General features: G+C 38.7%; 1 protein-coding gene across 19 annotated transcripts in view; it reads left to right on the top strand.

Moving 5' to 3' along the window:
- Positions 1–21,191, top strand: part of SEC31A (SEC31 homolog A, COPII coat complex component) — an 81,968-nt gene that overhangs the window by 24,482 nt on the left and 36,295 nt on the right. For 12 of the 19 annotated variants that reach the window (XM_032334741.1, XM_032334755.1, XM_032334750.1 and 9 more), the window contains 10 exons: positions 427–588; positions 783–935; positions 6,817–7,044; positions 8,077–8,151; positions 9,478–9,516; positions 10,007–10,084; positions 12,626–12,701; positions 13,131–13,309; positions 19,319–19,445; positions 20,800–20,945. In XM_032334741.1, the coding sequence (XP_032190632.1) occupies positions 427–588; positions 783–935; positions 6,817–7,044; positions 8,077–8,151; positions 9,478–9,516; positions 10,007–10,084; positions 12,626–12,701; positions 13,131–13,309; positions 19,319–19,445; positions 20,800–20,945 (1,263 nt within the window). The remainder of the gene's footprint in view (positions 1–426; positions 589–782; positions 936–6,816; positions 7,045–8,076; positions 8,152–9,477; positions 9,517–10,006; positions 10,085–12,625; positions 12,702–13,130; positions 13,310–19,318; positions 19,446–20,799; positions 20,946–21,191) is intronic. The other 7 variants (XM_032334757.1, XM_032334753.1, XM_032334752.1 and 4 more) reach the window with 2 other exon arrangements.

Here is a 21,191-nt window from a genome sequence, read left to right as displayed (position 1 = left end):
TTATTTTTTAACTGTGGTCTTCAGATAGCCTAAATATGATTGTCTGGATCTTGGCAAGTAGCAGAGTTGGGCAGGAGACCAGACCGTTCTCTCTTAGAGTTTTTAACAAGCTGACTCTGATTTGCTCTGGTCATTCAGATGCATCTGCTACTACCACCTCAATAAAAACGGAAAAACCTTTGTTTTTAATATGTACTTATTCTAAATCTGGTCTCAAGTTTGAAGAAGCATTCATTTTTATCCTAACAGCTTACCATAGTGGACTCCTTTTGTACTTGAAATGAATTTTTATGATTGTTTTTCCTGGTTCAACAAACTTTCTAAAAGGAAGTGTTTCATTAAGCTGCGCATGTGGATCACACTCATTCACGTGTTTTGGGTGTCGAGTGGCTTTACTGTTTTCTGACCCTTGTTGTCGTTGCCTAGGTGTTGTATGAACTTCCCACCAACACACAGTGGTGCTTTGACATTCAGTGGTGTCCCAGAAACCCTGCTGTCTTATCAGCGGCTTCCTTTGACGGGCGGATCAGCGTGTATTCCATCATGGGTGGGAGTGCAGACGGCCTAAGGCAGAAACAAGTCGACAAGGTAATACGAAGTGTTAAGATGTTCAATTACAACACTTGAAAAATTCCATCTTGCTTAATTATTTGAAGATGACTTTATGGATCAGGGCTACTGATTAATGGGATGCTCGTGATAAAAATATGTCATGCGTATGACTTGAAAACATGCAACAATTTTGTGTAAGTTACAAATTCTCATGTAATTATGGTTTTTAGCTTTCATCGTCCTTTGGGAATCTTGATCCCTTTGGCACAGGACAGCCCCTTCCTCCATTGCAAATTCCGCAGCAGACGGCTCAGCATAACATAGTGTTGCCTCTCAAGAAGCCACCCAAGTGGACCCGAAGGCCTGTTGGAGCTTCCTTTTCTGTAAGTGCATTCGTTTCTGCGGCCGGTCAGCACAGAGGACTTCTCTTGGTAAAGGGCTTTTAGAGGGTCACTCAGGTGGAGGAGGATTGAGATGTGTTAAGTTTTTCTCACTCAAAATGGCTTCTCAGAAAAAATGGGAACTTTTCTTTTTTTTACTTTAAATTGTGGTAAGATATAGATGACATAAAACTTACCATGTTAACCATTTAGAAATACACAGTTCAGTGGCATTAAGTACATTTACATTCTCGTGCAACCTTTACACTGTCCATCCCGTTATTAAACTTCAGCCTTTTTTTTCTTTTTTTCTTTGGAGGAAGGTCTATCTGTGTATTCTTCCTTCCTTTATTCCTTCCAACTTTTTTAAATTGCCAATTTCTTCTTTTTTATAGTAAAAAAACATGTAGCGTAGAATTTGCCATTTTAGAGGCGCCTGGGTGGCTCAGTCATTAAGCGTCTTCCTTCGGCTCAGGTCATCGTCCCAGGGTCCTGGGATCCTGTCCCACATGGGGCGCCCTGCTCAGCAGGAAGCCTGCTTCTCCTACTCCCCCGCTTCTGTTCCTTCTCCCAATGTCTGTCTGTCTCTCTGTCAAATAAATAAATAAAATCTTAAAAAATGGGGCACCTGGGTGGCTCAGTGGGTTAAGCCTCTGCCTTCGACTCAGGTCATGATCTCAGGGTCCTGGGATCGAGCCCCTTGTTGGGCTCTCTGCTCTGCAGAGAGCACCCCCCACAACCTCCCTACTTATGGTCTCTTTCTTTCAAGTAAATAAATAAAATCTTTTTTAAAAAATCTTTTTAAAAAACTTGCCATTTTAACCCTTCTTAAGTGTGCAGTACAGTATGTTAACTGTATACATTTGTTGTGCAACAGATCTCCAGAACTTTTTTACCTTACAAAACTGAAACTCTTTTCCAATTAAACGACAACTGCTCTTTTTCCCTTCTCTAGCCCCTGGTAATCACATTCTACATTCCGTTTCTGAGTTTAACAACTTTAGATACCTCATATAAATGGAATCCTGTAATATCTGTCTTTTTGTGATTGTTTTGTCTCTCACAGCATAAGGTCCTCAAGGGTCATCCATGTTGCTGTGTAGGATATAATAGTCTACATTTTCTTTATGCGTTAATCCATCAATGGACATTAAGGTTGCTTTCCCCTCTTGCTAGTGTGAATAATGCTGTGGAGAACATTTGTGTGCAGTTACGTCTGTTGAGATCCTATTTTTGATTCTTTTGGATATATACACAGAAGTGGGATTACTGGATCTTACGGTAATTCTGTTTTTAATTTTTTGGGGAACCTCCAAATAGTTTCCCATTTTCCCGCACCATTTTTTACTCCCATCAGCAATGTGCATCCTCAGTAACAGTGTTATTTCCTGTTTGTTTAGATAACAGTCATCCTAATGGATATGAAATGATACCTCATTGTGGTTTGATTTGCATTTTCCTGATGAGTAGTGATGTGGAGCATCTCTTCATGTGTCCGTTGGCCATTTGTATGTCCTCTTTGGAGAAATGTCTGTTCAAGTCTTTCGCCCATTTTTTTTTAAATCAGGTTGTTTGGGAATTTGTTATTGAGGTGTAGGAGTTTGTTATATATTCTGAATGTTAACTCTTGAGCAGATAAATGATTTGCAGATATTCTTCTCCCATTCTGTATCTTTTTTACTCCGTTGTTTATTTCCTTTGCTGCACAGAAGCCTCACTTGTCAATTTTTGCTTTTGTTGCCACGCTTTTGGTGTTACGTCCATATCGTTGCCATATTAATGTCCTCGAACTTCAGCTTAGAAAACCCTGGCTGTCCTTACAAACCAGAAAGAAGAGATAAAGTCCTTTCCTAAATATTCTTACTGCGCTACTGTTTTTAAGTCTGGCCTAGAACAGTCTGTTGTCCAGTGTTGGGTCACATTCTTCATTCAACCTACAGGTACAAGGAAACTTCATTTGTGCTAATATTAGTAGCTAAAGGGTATTTTTTAATAGCTAAAATGTATTTACTTACTGTATTTATTAGTTTGCCAGCCACTGTTCTAAGCATTTTACATATAGTGTAACTCATTAAATTCTCACAACTGCCTATAAAATAGCTACTACTGTTAGCCCATGTTGTAACAGAAAGGCACAGAGGAATTAATAATCTTGCTAATCTTACAGTTACGAAGGTTTGAAGCACTTCTCCTGCCAGTCTAATCAGATGCCTGTTGTACCTAACGATGAGAGTGAGTCCCTTGGTAATAATGCCTAAAACAAAGATACTAAACTTCCATTATTTGGGGCACCTGGCTGGCTCAGTCAGTAGAGCGTGCAACTCTTGATATTAAGGTCATGAGTTCAAGCCCCACATTGGGGGGTAGATTTAAGTAGATTACTTAAAAAGATAAAAATTTTCAAAAGCTTATATTATTCATTTTCCCAGTCATCATAACAGAACTTATATACATCTTAGAATTATGTATATTTAAACCTTTTTTGAAACTGAATGAATGATGTCCTCTGCAGTTACTGTTGAGTGCTTGCTGTCATTCTTCTATTAATCAGGCTCAGAAGTTCTCTTTCGACCTCTAATGTCATTCCTCAGGTCCAGACGCTGCTCTCCTTATCAATCTCTTGGGTTTAATTCTTTCTATTACTTGGCTGTTACTCTGCCTAATTCTTCGTCTTCTCACACTGAACTGTTACATGACTGTAACTTGTCTGTTCCCCTAATCTATACTACATCTGTCTAGTCTGGTCTTCCTAAAATAGACCTCTGATTGTATCACTCATAAATCCGTTCTTGGGATCTAATTAATGTTCTCATCCCTCGTGTGCACTTTTCTCTACTCTGCGGACTCCTGCTTTGGAATCTTTTCTTCTGTTTGTGACTTTCCATTTTTTTTTTACTGAATATTAACCATTCATCCAGTTAGTTCCTTCCTTCCCTAAGTAACTAAAACAATTATTATTATAAAACTGTGTGCAGGGGCGCCTGGGTGGCTCAGGGGGTTAAGCCTCTGCCTTCAGCTCAGGTCATGATCTCAGGGTCCTGGGATCGAGTCCCGCATCGGGCTCTCTGCTCAGCAGGGAGCCTGCTTCCCCCTCTCTCTCTTCCTACTTGTGATCTCTCTCTCTCTCTCTCTCTCTCTCTCTGTGTCAAATAAGCTTCTTGAGGACAGACTGTCTGTTTCTCAGGTACGTTCCAGTGCCTGAACTGGTCCCTGACAGACAAGAGATGTTCCCTTTGTATTTAAATGTCTTATGAGTGAGGAGTGACCGTCTTTCCATCCGCATTCACCCTTCTCCTCTGGCCGGTACTGGAGTATTATAAAGCTGTAAATAACACTCTTCTTTCTTACCCGTACGTGTTTAGAACCACGTGAGAGACAGAGATCCAGAACAGCAGCTCTAGTGCGGCCGTAGGCAGGCACGGAGGCTCTAGCTCAGCCGCACAGCCTTAGCGGCCTGATAACAAGCTAGAACGTAGTCTCCAGAGAGCTGGGCCTTCTGTTTGCCGCTCTGTCCCCAGGGTCGGATTTCGTAAGCGTGTTTGTAGCTTCACCCCTGTATTAGGCGGCCTTACTCACCTAGTTACGGGCAAATCCGGTACTCTTGGCCTTCCCTTGAAGGTGCAGGCAGCGATCCACGAAGACAATTGTCTAGGCGGGGAGACAGCTGTAAAAAGTGCCGAGAGGCTGGCGTGAGTAAGCCTGCTGCGTCTCTTCCCCGAAGGATGCCAGTCAGTCCTCCCCGAGGACAGCGTGAGGGACAGAGAAAGGCTGGCGGGTTTCCTCCTCTGCTAGTTCCTCTTACAGAGTACAAGGAAAATGCCCTCTGTGGACATGAGCGGTAGAATGTCAGAGGCCCCTCCAGGGTCTTTCGGTTACCAGTGAAGTTTTAGAAGTTTGTGTTGTCTTTAGGATTATCTTTATGAATGTAAATAATTTACCTGAACATCCGTGTCTTGATTTATCAACGTCATGTAGTACGAATTGAATCTCTTCTCTGCAGTAATGAATTAGTGCACTTATAGACTTCCTTCCAGTTTTTCCAATTTCTTCCCTTTCCAAATTTTTTACTTTTGCTAATTTTTGTAAAGTACATTGTTTTTATATTGTTAAGACTTTAAAAAATTTTTATTGTGTTCAGTACCAATATTTAAGTTTTCTTTTGGTCAGTTTGAAAAAATGATGACTAACAAGCTGCACTTACATAATTTTTTTAATGCTCCTTTCTTTTTTCCTTTTTATATGTTTTTCGGTATAAATTCAGTTAATTGACATGGCACTCACATTATTGTGATTATGTAATGGTGTAATATTATTACCTAGAACCAAGTATGTGAATAAGCCTCTTGTGAAATCCTCCTGTGAAACCCAGTTTTGGTTTTGTTTCTGGGGTGGGGTTGCAGTTTTCACCAACTTCCCTAAAATGTGGGGAAATCCAGCAGTTTTGCCCTTTTGTGAAGTCTGTATCATTTGTAGTATTGTCTGCTGCTCAGTTAGAGCTTACAAGTGCCTGTTGTATCCAGTTTTATTCTCATGTTAAATTCCGTAAGGAGAGTGCTTAATGCTTTGTTGGTGTTTCAGTTTATGTAAAAACAATAATCCTTGTACCAAAATGACTGAGTATAAAGAACCAGATTCGGTCCTCTGTTTCCTCCTTTACCTGTATTTATTGATATATATTTATTGATATATAATGAAGATACGATGCAGATAGTAGCCGCTTACTTGCTATGTGCAAGGCAGGTATTGGGTACAAGAATGAAGTAGACACAGAACCACAGTCCCTGTGAGTAGAGGAGAGGCAGAACTTTGCACCTGCCCTCCTAGAGTTTTCCTCTGGACCTGAGAATTAAATTGATAAAGACAGATTAACAGGGGAAGAGCATACAGGCTTTCTGCACACCTGGGCTTCCGTGGGGAAATGAAAACAAACAAGTGGCAAAATCTAAGTGCTTATGTACTAGGTTGGACAAAGAATGGCTGTTGTGGAAAAGTAACTCAAATATTTAGAGAGACTAAAGGGAGGTAATGTTATTTAACCAGGTCTGTTTGTGCAGGTTTCTTTCCCCCTCTGGTGATAGGAATGTTTCTTCCCCCCGGTATAGAGAGGGCAGCTGTCACATGGGAGTTTTATCTCCCGCTTTAGGGAAGAAAAGAGGAGGTCAGGATGCCTTTCTTTCCTGCTGTTTTCCAGGTAGTCCTTGGCTTGGAGTAGTCCTCATGCCAGAACGCATATTTTGGAGGGGCATATTCTGCCTCCCTTTAAAGCTTGGAGCCGAGAACAGAGGGTGAGGCACATACATATAAGCTAGTAGTTGAATCGAAAGAGATCTCTAATAGGGGCGCCTGGATGGCTCAGTGGGTTGGACCTCTGCCTTCAGCTCAGGTCATGGTCTCAGGGTCCTGGGATGAGTCCCGCTTCGGGCTCTCTGCTCAGCAGGGAGCCTGCTTCCCCCCGCCCCTGCCTGCCTCTCTGCCTACTTGTGATCTCTGTCTGTCAAATAAATAAATAAAATCTTCAAAAAAAAAAGAATGAAAGAGATCTGTAATATATTGACGGCGGATATGAGGTGGAAGAGGTGGCATTTCCCCGGGCCTTGAAGAGAAGTGAAGTTGAGTATGTGCAAGTTAGTAAAAACAAATAGGTGAGAAACTGTGAGGCACAGTAAATAGAACGTTTTCTCTAGAAGGCAGGTGGTGTGAAGAACAACCGTAATTGGAGGCTGGAGTCAGATCGTGGAGTGCGGGAGGCGGTATCAGCTGCTTCTATCCAGAGTGAGAGCTATTAAGGCCGTAGTTCTTTTCCATTAGCAAGTTTTTCAGTAAGCACACTTCTGGGCCGTCTCCTTGTGGTCCAGACTGACTTTGTTCTTTGTTCCGTTTCCAGTTCGGAGGCAAACTGGTTACCTTTGAGAACGGCAGAGTGCAGGCCCAGCAGGGAGCTGAGCCGCACCACCACGTGTTCGTCAGTCAGGTCGTCACAGAAGAGGAGTTCCTGCGCCGGTCGGACCAGCTGCAGCAGGTCGTGCGGTCGCAGGGATTTGTCAGTTACTGTCAGAAGAAAATCGAGGCTTCTCAGACTGAGTTTGAGAAAAATGTGTGGTCCTTTCTGAAGGTAAAGTTGAGATTAAAACAGTTTCATTATTTGCAAATTTAACTCTTCCCAATTATATTCTCGTTCTGTTCTTAATTAAAGAAATTATTGCAGGCTTGCGATTTCAGGAGTTTTCTGATTTGAGATTAAAGAAACCTTATGAAGAGCATGTGACCATATTTTTATGTCAAGAGCTCTTCCCTCTCTGCTTTGAAGAGCCTAGTATGAAGTACTTTTTTAAGAAGTAAAAAACGACATGATAGTTATATTTACATGGGAGATATTTAACATTCGGCAAACCTATCTTAAAGCTCTAACACAGAGCTTAGTTTAATATAAACGATATTTAGTTTCTTTAGTAGATCCAGTTACGGAGATGGGACAAGAGGGAAAAGCATGGGGGAGAGGCTGGAGGCATTTCTCACTCCTTTTACCGAGTTGCATTTATGACAAGAGGAAATAGAGTTTCTGGTTGGTCATTTTGCCTCCACTGGAGTGTCTGTTTCTTGATACTAAATTTTCCAAAGAGATCTTAAATGCAGTAAGGTTAAATTCTGAAATTACAGAATTTTATATTTTGTAATCATTAATTTTGGGAAGGAGTTTTAGGACATTGAGTGTTCTGTGGAGCATTGTGTTTTGCATGCCTGTAACCACTGGATGCGAGTTCGCTTGTATTTACAGAAATTATAGTTTAAAGGTAAGCTTTGGGGCACCTGGCTGGCTTAGTCAGTAGAGCATTCAACTCTTGATCTTAGGGTCGTGAGTTCAAATCCCGCAGTAGGCATGGAGCTTCCTTAAAAAGTAAAATAAAAGTAAGCTTTATTTGACAAGGGTAATTAATAACTAGTATACTACTATTAAAGAAAACTCTATGGGGGAATGTTCCTTACAGAAGCCTTCTATGTAGTAGATAGAGAAAGCTTTAGTTGGTAACAGTAGACTTTAGTAGACTTTAATTTTTATAATTTCTAATAATTCTACTCGCAGTTTGATCAGGTAATTAAAAATCTAAAGACATGTCTGTATTTCAAGATTATGTCTTTTTTAAAGGTAAACTTTGAGGATGATTCTCGGGGAAAATACCTTGAACTTCTAGGATACAGAAAAGAAGACCTAGGAAAGAAGGTAAATTTCTGGGGAAGTTAAAGGGCTGTGCTTATGCAAGTAAAATATTTATGTAGCCTAAATGTTCTTTTTATAAACTTCTGTACAGGTAATCTCAAGTCATTCAATAAATATTTAATAAGAATTTGTTTGGTTGCCAGAGTTCCAAGTACATATCGTTAAATTCCACCTTGTACGTGGATTTAAAAGCTGCCAGAATCGCCTGGACTCCAGATTCGATTTAAAGAGCTGTGTCGTGTCAGTTAGAATTGGGCCTTGAAAGAGAAGAGGCTGTCAACTTCAGACACTGGAAGTAACACTGAGATTTTAAGAGGGTGCACAACCAGTGGCCCTGGGGGAAATTTTTGAGAAAAAGGGGACTGTTAGAGACCACCCCGTGTTCACTACAGCTTCCGCGGTGAAGAGCCGGGTCCTGGTCCAGATGAGCCCAGGTTTCGGCTCTCGTCATTCTTGCCTTTAGTCCGCATTCCCAGACGCTGCGGTTTGTCCCGCCGACAGTAAACATTTCCAGTAAGCATTTTGGAACAAGGGCGAAATATTGTACTGAACCTGAGTAAGCGAAAGTCCAACCGAGTCACTTAACATTTTAACTTAGAGAAAGATTCCCTTTTAAAAAGAGAAAGTCGTCCTCCCGTTGCACAGCTTTCTTCCCCCGGAGGGCTTCGTTACTCCTTCCACGGTACTGACGGGAGCAGCCCGAAAAACACTCAGCCTCTTGAAGGAAACCTTGAAGGAAGTGTTGTAGATTCTTTGCGTAATTTGTCTTAGCCCTTTGTTGTTCTTGGAAAGCGACTCGAGTTTTCTGTAGCATTGCTGGTTGCCGCGTGCAGGGTGGGGCGCCGCTGCTTTGTCCTCGGAGCAGGGCCGGTGCCTGGCGTGCTGAAGGTGGCACCGCACAGCCCTGCAGCTTACTGGCTGTGTCTTTGCTCATGCCTTTCGATTTTGTTGTATTTAACTTTATTATTAGTCTGGACTTCTTGGTGCTTTAACTTTTACAAGTTTGTAAGAGGTCAATGTGAAGGTTTTACTAAATGCCTAATAGCAAAAATGAGAAAATAGAATCTTCTAATAGCAGTTCTTTCCGTAGTGAGTACTTGAAGGAAGTTTTTAAAATTAATTATAGTTATTTAAAAGAAAGTAGAAGAAAACATGCTTACTTTGAGCTTAGGCTTGGGTGGAATAGCAGATTCTATTCTTTCCGTAAACACACGCTCCCAATCTGAACTTTGGTGGGTTTTTGCCGGTGAAGAGGGAGAAGGAGGTGGCATGTGCTCTGGGCCTTGAACAGAGTTCCGTATAGCAGGTGAGTTGCTGTTTTCATTTCAGATCGCTGTGGCCTTGAGCAAAGTGGACGGATCGAATGCGGTAAGAAGGCCTTTAAAAATAGCTACTTCCAAAAATTTGTCTTAGGTCATAACACAGAAGGAAATGCAATTTCAGATATGTGTCTGTTTTATTGCTTTACAGTGTAAAAATAAATACTGATTGTAGGTAGTTTAATAAGTGAATTCTCATTTTAAAATAAAGTAAGTTTAGCTGGTAGAGAGTATTCCTTCCTCTTGATGATACTTGAATTTTGCAAAAGAGGAAAAACAGTATCAGTGACTGCTCAGATATTTAAGTTAAGGTCTTTGTTCCTGGGGGACATTTGATAGGAAAAAAGGAAAGGTCTTAGCAGTAACGGGTCTTTGCTTTTCCTCTAGTAGTATTTCTTAAGTCAGTATACCTAGTGTTGCTTCTTATAATGAAACTAGCTCTGAATGTTGTTGGTTGGGTCTTTTGTCTGTCTTAGTCACTAATATTCTTTTAATGCTACATTCTTCAACTTCCCTTGTAATTGTTTTCTGTACCAAAGGCTCTTAAAGACTCTGACCAAGTAGCACAGAGTGATGGGGAGGAGAGCCCTGCTGCCGGAGAGCAGCTCTTGGGAGAGGTACTGATTTCTTTCATTTCTCATTACACTGGGAAAATATGTGATGCTGGTTTATCTCACATGGAAATATGGAAAATTTGCTTAACTACTGTTCCAAAATGAATTTAGAATATATTGTTTTCTTAGAGATTTTGGGGGTAGGAGTCTATTTACTTGTTTGGGAGAAGGATTGTCTATGAAATCTTTAGTTCTTTCATCTAGCTTCTGGAGTATATGATTTAAAATTAACAGTTGACATGAGATTGACCTAATTTGGTCAGATGGACATCAGCGCGTGAGAATGAAAAGAGATCTTGCTCAGAAATCCACGTACATTGCATGGAAAGCTGATGTTTTTTCTTGACACCTCGTATTTACAGCCTGCTAGCAGTGGCAGAGATTTCTAAATTAGTCTTGAACTTTGAATCCAGGTATAGAATTTTTCACTAAATAAACTCTCATGATTTACTGATTGTCATGAGAAATGTGACACGAGTTGTCGTTGACAATTTTTATGACAGTTAAAAAGAGTCCTTGAGCACAGAGTCGTATCATTGATTTTTCTTCCTTTTGTTTTTCTGGGGTTTTTTAACCATTACTAAATAATTCTGTACTTTCCTTGCTTCCTAATTATATTTCTTGGAAAATTAATTAACAAGTTCTTGTTTCTCATCTCATCTTTGACTCGTTCCTTCTTTCTGATAATGGAGATAGCCTGACTATGGAATGTTTCTTACAATCCTTAGCTAAGTTATAAGAATAATTCATCAGTAAATTTAGACTTTCACAAGATAATTATTAAAAAACACTTCCCATGGAAGTAGATCTAATGTTTATTTAACCTGAGAATAAAGAATATGAGTAAAATCTTTATAAAAATTTGAACCAATTGTGGTAATACCCATACAGAATTGTAGGATGCATTCAAGGAATGTACTTTCATCTATGTACAATTAGACTAACTATATATTATCAAGTAGAGGACCATTTGGAAATACACTTACAAATTAATAGCGGAATAGTATGTACTTAACAAAACGGTAGTCACCAGTGTGTACTTTCAGAGTATTTTAGAATAAAATTCTGTTTACCTTGATGATGCTATTTATTTATGAGACACAGTAGTTTATACATTGAAAATGCTCGGCATGTAATAACCCATTTTCTCAGCCTTGTATTTCAGAAGTCCATGAATAAGGGTTTATTAATTGTTTCTTCAAAGACAAATTTTAAAAACTGGTGAATAAAAAAAAAAAAAAGAAAAGGTTTTTTTAGTAAGTTAGTGAATATAATCAGATCAGTGTCTGATTTATTTATTGTGAATTTAATGTGAATAACTTCAGCTCTAAAATTTTTTTATTTAAGCTTTAAAATTCTAGAATGCTTCTCTTTAGGGAAAGAATTAAGGTTATGGTTATTCCCCTGTAATAGTATTAGCTCATTAAACATTATTTACAGATGATGCTACTCTGTGCCCTGTACTAAAATTCCCCAACCCAAAAATGCCCCAGACTTCGCATGCTAGGCATTTATATTCACATGTGTAGGTAACATGAGCAGAGAAGATAGGTATTTTATCTCGTGCCAGACAGCTATGTTTTTCTTTTCTTTTTTTTTTAAGATTTTATTTATTTGACAGACAGAGATCACAAGTAGGCAGAGAGGCAGGCGGAGAGAGAGGAGGAAGCAGGCTCCCCGCTGAGCAGAAAGCCTGATGTGGGGCTCGATCCCAGGACCCTGGAATCATGAACTGCAGATGTTTTTCTTTAAAAATTTCTCTATAATCTCTGATACATTTTAATTTTGTCTTCTTATGAATTTTTATACATAGAAAGCATTTAAACTATTTGCCAGCAATATGCCTTCCTTATGTTTCTTTTCTTCTAAAGAAAGAAAATATAGAATTTCTTTTTATTCAATCTTACGGGTAGTCTCAGAAGTTTATAACAGAACTATGTATCTTTTTACCACACCAACCTGCTATTGCAGGTATGACTGGTTTAAGAGAATACAAAATCTGCAATTGAATTTAAGTATATTCATATAGTCTTTTTTTTTTCCCATATAGTCTTTTATATAGCATTTGTACAAGGGCACCAGGTGGTTTTTTTTTTCAAGACTGATTCAATTAAAATAAAAAGACCTTATAACTAACCTTAATGATTGGACAGAAATTTTGAGACAGAGGAAATTTTAGATGTATAGCAGCAGGGTTCATTTAAAGTCTAAATATGGTAAAATTAGAAACATGTATTCTGCATGTCTCAAGCTTTTTTTACTTGAAGTGTCTATGAAAACAGCTTCTTCAGTAATTTCTGAGCTGCCGGTAGTAGATACGTACCTTAAGGCTTTTTTTTAAACGTTATTCCTGATAACCTTGTATTTTATTTATGATTGTATCATGGGAGTTAATACTTAGGAAAATCTTGGATCTGAGAACTTTTCTGGAGTAACTCGGCATGTCATCTAGTCAGTAGGTGAATAGTTGTGTGTAAATCTTGTTTGGCAGTAAATTACTCCACTTTCATTCTGGCTAAATTGTTGTCCTGTCCGTCTCTTCAGTGCATTAAGGAGGGAAAACAAGAGTCTGAATTTCTACCGTCAGCAGGAGGAACATTTAACATCTCCATCAGTGGGGGTAAGTACCTATTTCACTTTGGTTTTTAGCAATCTGAAAGCAAGTAATCCCTAAGTTTAGGTTACAAATGTTTTATCCCAAGTGGTAGAGGGTTGAAAAGAAGAACTCAGTTATTTAGTGTGTGTAATCGGTCTCTTGGAGCTAGTGATGTGTTCTGACATCTATATGATAAAAGAACTGTGTAACAGTCTCTATTATTCCCGTGTAAACAATCTGAAAAATGTGTTATTTTACCTGATTTTACTTACATGCATCTCAGTATATTTCCATAGACCTCAAAAACTTTTGTTAGAAATTAATCCACTGGTAATATTCAGAAATTAGCATTGTTTTCTCCCTTTGTGTGTGCATGCCAAAACGGATATACATAGGATTTTCTCTTGTAACAAAAACTTTATTTAACTGGGGTGTATTATTTTCTCATTGCAGATATTGATGGTTTAATTACTCAGGCTTTGCTGACGGGTAACTTTGAGAGCGCTGTTGACCTTTGTTTACATGACAACCGCATGGCCGATGCCATTATACTGGCCATAGCAGGTGGACAAGAACTCCTGGCTCAAACGCAGAAAAAATACTTCGCAAAATCCCAGAGCAAAATTACCAGGGTATGTTATTTTAAAAACATAACACTTACCTAATTATAAAAGCAATACAGCCTTACTAAAGATAACTGAAATGCAGAAAACAGTCCAGAGCAAAAGACCCACTCATAGTTCCTTGCACCAGGAATAGTTATTGTTGATAGTTTGGCACTGTTCCTGTTTTTATTTTTTGTACTTGTGTATGTAACTTTTTTTTTAAATTTATTTTTTATTCATTTTCGGCATAACAGTATTCATTATTTTTTCACCACACCCAGTGCTCCATGCCATCCGTGCCCTCTATAATACCCACCACCTGGTACCCCAGCCTCCCATCCTGTATGTAACTTTTTAAATGATAAGTACTTTTCATTTTTTTATTGTAGAAAAGTTGGAATATAGAAAAATTTAAAGATAGAAATGTTAATTTTAAAATTCTGATTCTTCCATCAAATTGGTATATATCCTTTGAACCTCTTTCTATGTATTTGTAGAATTTTTAAAAACAGGATCAGGACCACATATGTGTGTATGTGTGTACTTTTGCTTGTAGATATTGCCACTTACATTGTAAATGGTTTACCATTTCATTAAAGATTCTTACAAAAAATTTTTATTGCTCTATAATGTGTTTTAATAAGGATATATTATTTCTCTTAGTTTAGGCAGTTTCACATAACAAAGATAAACATCTTTGTTGTGCAAAGGGATTTTCTGTGATTTCTAATTGTTGAATGAGGCTGTAAGTCCTAGGGAAGGAATTTTTGGTGCAGAGAGTCTGAATATTTTCAAGCCCCTGCTCAACGTTGCTAGATGTATTTCTGTGAAAGTCACCTGGTGTTCAGTGCCGTCAGCACTGGTTGCTGCGGCCTCTGCTGCCTTATTTCCTGTCCCTCCCTCTTTCAGCCACATTGTCTGCCTTTCATTTCCTCAGACACCCTATGTGCCCCTTTCTCCCTTGGGACCTTTTACCTTGTGTTCCCTTGCCCTGGAATGTCGTTTTTTTCTTTGCTTTTTTTGTTTGTTTGTTTGCTATAAATTCTGGTTAGTTAGCATACGATGTGATACCAGTCTCGGGGGACTCGGCGCTTCCACGCAGCCCCTGGTGCACTTCATCAGCCCCACCACCCATTCGCCCATTCCTCCCATCTGCCTGCCTTCTGGTAACCAGCAGTTTGTTCTCTGTCGTTAAGAGTCTCTTGGTTTGACCCCTCCTCCATTTTTCTTCCCCTTTGCTTATTGGTTTTGTTTCTTAAATTCTGCATATGAGTGAAATCCTGCGGTATTTGTCTTTCTCTGACTTGTTCTGCATAACATAATACTCCTCAGCTCCGTCCCCATCAGTGCACCGGGCAAGATTTCATTCTTTTGAATGGCTGAGTCGTCTTCCGTTGTGTGTGTAGTCTACCTTTTCTTTATCCCACCATCGGTCAGTGGACAGTTGGGCTCTTTCCATGATTTGGCTGTTGTGGATAATGCTGCTAAAACGTCATGGTGCATTCTCCTTTCAAATCAGTATTTTTGTTATCTTTGGGTAAATACCCAGTAGTGCCATTGCTGGGTCGGAGGGTAACCCTATTTCCAACTTTCTCAGGAACCTCCATGCTGGTTTCCAGAGTAGCTGCACCAGCTGACATTCCTGCAGACAGTGTGGAGGGTTCCCCTTTCTCCGCATCCTCACCAACACCTGTTGTTTCCTGTGTTAATTTTAGCTGTTCTGACTGGTGTGAGGTGGGATCTCACTGTGGGTTTTGATCTGTATTTCCCTGGTGATGAGTGATGTTGAGCATCTTTTCATGTGTCTGTGGGCCATCTTTATGTCTTCTTTGGGAAAACGTCTGTTCATATGTTCTGCCCATTTTTTAATTGGATTATTTTGGGGGAGTTGTTGAGCTATATCAGTTCTTTATATATTTTGGGTACGAACCCTTTATCAGATATGTCGTTTGCAAGTATCTTCTCCTATTCCATAGGTTGCCTTTTAGTTTTGTTGATTGTCCTTCACTGTGCAGAAAGTTTTTATTTTGATGGAGTCGCAATAGTTTATTTCTGCTTTTGTATCTCTTGCCTCAGGAGACATATGTAGAAGTTGCTGCAGTCTATGTCAAAAGGGTTACAGCTTGTGTTCTCCTCTAGGATTTTTATGGTTTCCTGCTTTATATTTAGGTCTTTCATCCATATTGAATTTATTTTTGCGTATGCTGTAAAAAAGTGGCCCAGGTTCATTATTTTGCATTTTGCTGTCCAGTTTTCCCAACACCATTTGTGGAAAAGACTTTTTGTTTTTGCCATTGGATATTCTTCCCTGCTTTGTTGAAGATTAGTTGACCATATAGTTATAGGTTCATTCCTGGGTTTTCTGTTCTATTGATCTGTATATCTTTTTATGCCAGTACCATACGTCTTGATGACTATAGCTTTGTGATATACCTTGAAGTCTGGAATTGTGATACCTTCAGCTTTGCTTCTCTTTTCAAGACTGCTTTGGCTCTTTGGGGTCTTTTGTGGTTCCATACAAATTTTAGGATTAGTGTTCTAGCTCTGTGGAAGTGCTGTTGGTATTTTGATAAGGATTACATTAAATGTATGGATTGCTTTGGGTGGTGTAGACATTTTAACAATATTTGTTCTTCCAATCCATGAGAATGGTATATCTCTCCATTTCTTTTTGTCATCTTCAGTTTCTTTCATCAGTGTTTTATAGTTTTCAGAGTACAGGTCTTTTACCTCTATGGTTAGGTTTATTCCTATATGTATTGTATTATTTTTGGTGTAGTTGTGAATGGTATTGATTCCTTAATTTCTCTTTCTAGTACCTCAGTATTGGTGTATCGAAGTACAACCAATTTCTGTACATTGATTTTGTATACTGTGGCTTTACTAAATTCCTGTATCAATTCTAGCAGGTTTTTGGTGGAATCTTTGGTTTTTGTTTTAAGATTTTATTTGTTTATTTGACAGAGATCACAAGTAGGCAGAGAGAAGGTGGGAAGCAGGCTCCCCGCTGAGCAGAGAGCCCGATGTGCAGCTCAATCCCAGGACCCTGGGATCATGACCCAAGCCGAAGGCAGAAGCTTTAACCCACTGAGCCTCCCAGGCACCCCGTCCTTGGGTTTTCTGCATAGAGTATCATGTCATCTGCAAATAGTATAAGTTTGATTTCTTCCTTGCCAATTTGGATGACTTTTATTTCTTTTTGTTGTCTGATTGCTGAGGCTAGGACTTCCAGTACTGTATTGAATAAAAGTGGTGAGAGTGGACATCCCTGTCTTGTTCCTGACCATAGAGGAAAGGCTTTTAGTTTTTCCCCATTTTGGATGATATTACTTGTGAGTTTTCATATATATGGCCTTTATTTTACTGAGGAATGTTCCCTCTAAACCTACTTTATTGAGGGTTTTTAACATGAATGGATGTACCTTTTCAAATGCTTTTTTCTTCATCTGTGGAAAGGATCAAATGCTTCTTATCCTTTCTCTTACTGATGTGATATATCACATTGATTGATTTGTGAATATTGAGCCATCCTTGCAACCAGGAACAAATCCCACTTGACTGTGATGAATGACTTTTTTAATGTATTGTTCAATTCAGTTTGCTATTCTTCTTTTTTTTTTTTTTTTAAGATTTTATTTATTTACTTGACAGACGGAGATCACAAACAGGCAGAGAGGCAAGCAGAGAGAGAGGGGGAAGCAGGATCCTTGCTGATCAGAGAGCTTGATGCAGGGCTCCATCCCAGGACCCTGGGATCATGACCTAGCCGAAGGCAGAGGCTTAACCACTGAGCCCCCCAGGCACCCCTCTCATAATATTCTCTTATAAGGGCTTGTATTTCTGAGGTGTTGTTTGTTACTTCATCTCTCTCATTTGTAATTTTATTTATTTGGGTCCTTTCTCTTTTTGATAAGTCTGGCTCGTGGTTTATCAGTTTTATTAATGTTTTCAAAGAACCAACTCCTGGTTTCATTGATCTGTTCTATTGCTTTTTTAAGTTTCTATATCATTGATTTCTGCTCTGATCTTTATTATATCCTTCCTTCTTCTGGCTTTAGGCTCCATTTCTTCTTCTTCTAGTTTCTTCAGGTGTAAAGTTAGGTTGCTTATTTGAGATTTTTCTTGCTTCTTGAGGTAAGCCTGTATTGCTATATACTTCCCTCTTAGAACCATTTCACTGCATCCCAAAGGTCTTGGACCATTGTGTTTTCCATCTTCATTTGTTTCCACGTACTTGTTTTATTTTTTCATTTCCTGGTTGACCCATTCCATTCGGTGTTTGGTAGCATGTTATTTAACCGCCTTGTATTTGGGATTTGTGATCTTTCCAGATTTTTTTCTTGTGGCTGACTTACCATTTAATGGCATTGTGGTTGGAAAGGGTGCGTAGTATGACTTCATTCTTTTTAAATTTGTCGAGGCCTGTTTTCTGACCTAATTAATATATGACCTCTTCTGGAGAATGCTCCATGTGCACTTGAAAAGGATGTGTATTCTGCTGGTTTAGGGTGGAATGTTCTGAATATATCTGTTAAGTCTCCTCCTACTCCTCTGCCATCCCATCCAGTGTGTCATTCCAAGCTGTTGTCTCCTTGTAGATTTTCTGTTTAGACCTGCCCATTGATGTGAGTGGGTTATTGAAGTCCCCCTCTATTTTTGTATTATTATCAATTAGTTCTTTTATGGTTTTATTAATTGTTTCATATATTTAGGTACTCCCATATTGTGGTGCGTAAATATTGATGATTGTCACATCTTCTTGTTGGATTGGCCTCTTCATTATTAGGTAGTGCCCTCCTCTGTCGCTCCTTACAATCTTTGTTTTGAAGTCTGGTCTAATAGAAGGATTGCTATTCCAGCTTCTCTTTGATGTCCATTTTTGTGACAAATGTTTCTCCACCACCACTTCGATCTGTACGTATCTTTAGGTCTAAAATGAGTCTCTTGTGTGCACTGTATAGATGCGTCTTGTTTTTTAATCCAGTCTGACACCCTGTATCTTTTAATTAAGGTGTTTAGTCCATTTACAGTCAAAGTAATTATTGATAGGTATGTACTTATTGCCATTTTATTGCTTGTTTTGTGGTTGTTCCTGGAGATTTTTCTCTGATCCTTTCTTTTCTCTTTTTCACGTTTTGCTGATTTTTTCTTCAATGATATATTTGGATTTCTTTCTCTTTATTCCTTGCATGTTAATTAATGGTTTTGACCGGTTGTTGCTGTTAGGTCTGTCTGTAGCATCTTCTGCATATAACAGTATGAAGTTGATGTTAGTTTGTTTGAACTCATTCTTTTTCCCTCTCCTCCCCATTGTTTATATATGTTATTTTATTTTCTATCTCTGTGTGTGTGTGTGTGTGTGTGTGTGTTCCTTGACTCATTTTTAACTTCTGGGGTATTTAGGATAATTGGATAGTTATCTAGTTGTGTTCATAGGACAAGCTTAGGGTCCTTCTCCTCCTCTGCCATCTTCCTGTTTTCTGATCTCTTTTCTTCTTGATGAAGTTAATTCTGACTTTATATCTCACATGTACTCAGAACATTTTTCCTGATCCATCAGACCAGGTCATGGTTTCCTGTTAAAAGGTTTTTTTTTTTTTTTCAAAGATTTTATCTATTTATTTGACAGAGATCACAAGTAGAGAGTGAGGAAGGGAAGCAGGCTCCCCGCTGAGCAGGGAGCCTGATGTGGGGCTCAATCCTAAGACCGTGGGATCACCACCTGAGCCGAAGGCAGAGGCTTTACCCCACTGAGCCACCCAGGCGCCCCACTGTTAAAAGTTTTGATTGCACCCTTTACTTTTCCTTCCCTGCCTATTTATAAAATATGCTTGTTTGATTTTTTTTTTTTTTTTTTTTTTTAGAAAAAATAACCATCTTATGTCATTTGGTTCAAGGATATACTTCACTTTGCTGCTGCTTTATTCTGCATGAAATACTTTGAATAGTAGTTTTGAATGATATGATTGATTAGCCAGAGTTAATTTTTACTGACACACCAAAGACTTAATTCTCCCTTTTTTTTCCTTTCTTAAGCTAATTACTGCAGTGGTGATGAAGAACTGGAAAGAAATTGTCGAGTCTTGTGACCTTAAAAATTGGAGAGAGGCTTTAGCTGCAGTATTGACTTATGCCAAACCAGATGAATTTTCAACGCTTTGTGGTAAGAAAATGAGCCTTATATTTATATCTATATCATATATATGGCATAACATATTTTAAATAAAATTACTGACAGATCGTATTAGAGATTTTTGCAGAGCAGCTAATCACTCGGTAACAATAAATTCTCATTTGCAGGCTTATCTCAGAATTATTAACTGTATTATTTCTCCATACCTAGTCATTATTTTTAATGATTTTGGTTTTAGGCAGACTAAGCTTGGAATCTTGCCTCCGCCACTTATTAGCTCTATGACCTAGGAAGGATTACTTTTTAAGCCTTAGTCTATTATTTGTAAAATTGCATATAATCAGATTTCACTTAATAAATATTAGCTTGGTAGGAGCGCCTGGGTGACTCAGTTGTTGAAATGCCTGCCTTCTGCTTGGGTCATCATCCTGGGGTCCTGGGATCAAGCTCCAGATCAGGCTCCCTGCTCAGTGGGGACTCTGCTTCTCTCTTTGCCTCTGCTGTTCCCCCTACTTGCACTCTCTTTTCCTCTCTGTCAAATAAATTAAATCTTTTAAAATAAATAAAGTGTTAGCTTGATAAAATTAGTAATTATAGCATTTGAATGGAAATTATAAATTACCATTAAAGGCCATGACTATACTGGTGGCTAAAGAATGATACTCCTTATTTGTAAGAAAAGAAGTTTCAGGCCACTGGTATAAGAAAAACCAACCACTTGCTACCTTGAAAGCATTATGAGAATATGAAGTATAAGGTGTTAACTTTATTATCATAAGTAATTTATAGTGGTCCTACCTACCATTTACGTTCCTTCTAAATGTGCCGTATTATATCTACACAAACATGAGATGCGATGAAATGGAGTTAAATGTTCTTTAGGATTTTTCTGTTCAAATATTGTTCCCATTTATTATTTTTTAATATAACTAATAGAAATTCATTCTATAGCTGGGTATATAGAATCTTGTCAAGCCATTTATTTTATACAGTTAGTCACACATTTCCTTCTTTTTTTTTAATTTTTAAAAGATTTTATTTGCTTATTTGACAGAGAGATCACAAGTAGACAGGAAGGCAGGCTGAGAGAGGAAGGAGGCTCCCCGCTGAGCAGAGAACCCGACTCAAGACTCGATCCCAGGACCCTGAGATCATGACCTGAGCTGAAGGCAGAGGCTTAACCCACTGAGCCACCCAAGCACCCCTACTTCCATTCTTTTAACTGATAAATATTTACTGGGCATTTACATAATAGTGATTTTGTTTCTGTCATTGGTTGTGTGAAGTTTAATTCATACTTCTGAAAATATTATTGGTCTTCTTACAACTTCATATATAGATTGTTTTGAGCCTAATCTCATTTTGTTTTCTGCTTGATCTTTAGATCTTTTGGGAACCAGGCTTGAAAGTGAAGGTGACAGTCTCCTGCAGACTCAAGCATGTCTCTGCTATATTTGTGCAGGGAATGTAGAGAAACTGGTTGCATGTTGGACTAAAGCTCAAGATGGAAGCAATCCTTTGTCCCTTCAGGTTAGTATCTTTGAACAAAGGTGCTTCCTTTCTCGTGATGTCTTTCACCCTACTTATATCTAGAAATTGATTCGCTCCAGAAGTTCATTGCTTTCCTTTGTTATCTATGTTTTAGAAGTTCTTTTGCTGGATAATTTATGTGTCTTCATAGCTGTATTTGGAGGGGCAAAGTATGAAATGATGGAAGAGGTAAAATGGGGTCACAGCTGTTTGTGAAGTCAAGGTTATCATTGGGTAGTTAATGGG

The sequence above is a fragment of the Mustela erminea genome, chromosome 2 (assembly GCF_009829155.1).
Source record: "Mustela erminea isolate mMusErm1 chromosome 2, mMusErm1.Pri, whole genome shotgun sequence".
NCBI lineage: Eukaryota > Metazoa > Chordata > Mammalia > Carnivora > Mustelidae > Mustela > Mustela erminea.
The sequence above is the reverse complement of the archived record's forward strand: the minus strand, read 5'-3'. Positions and strand labels throughout refer to the sequence as shown.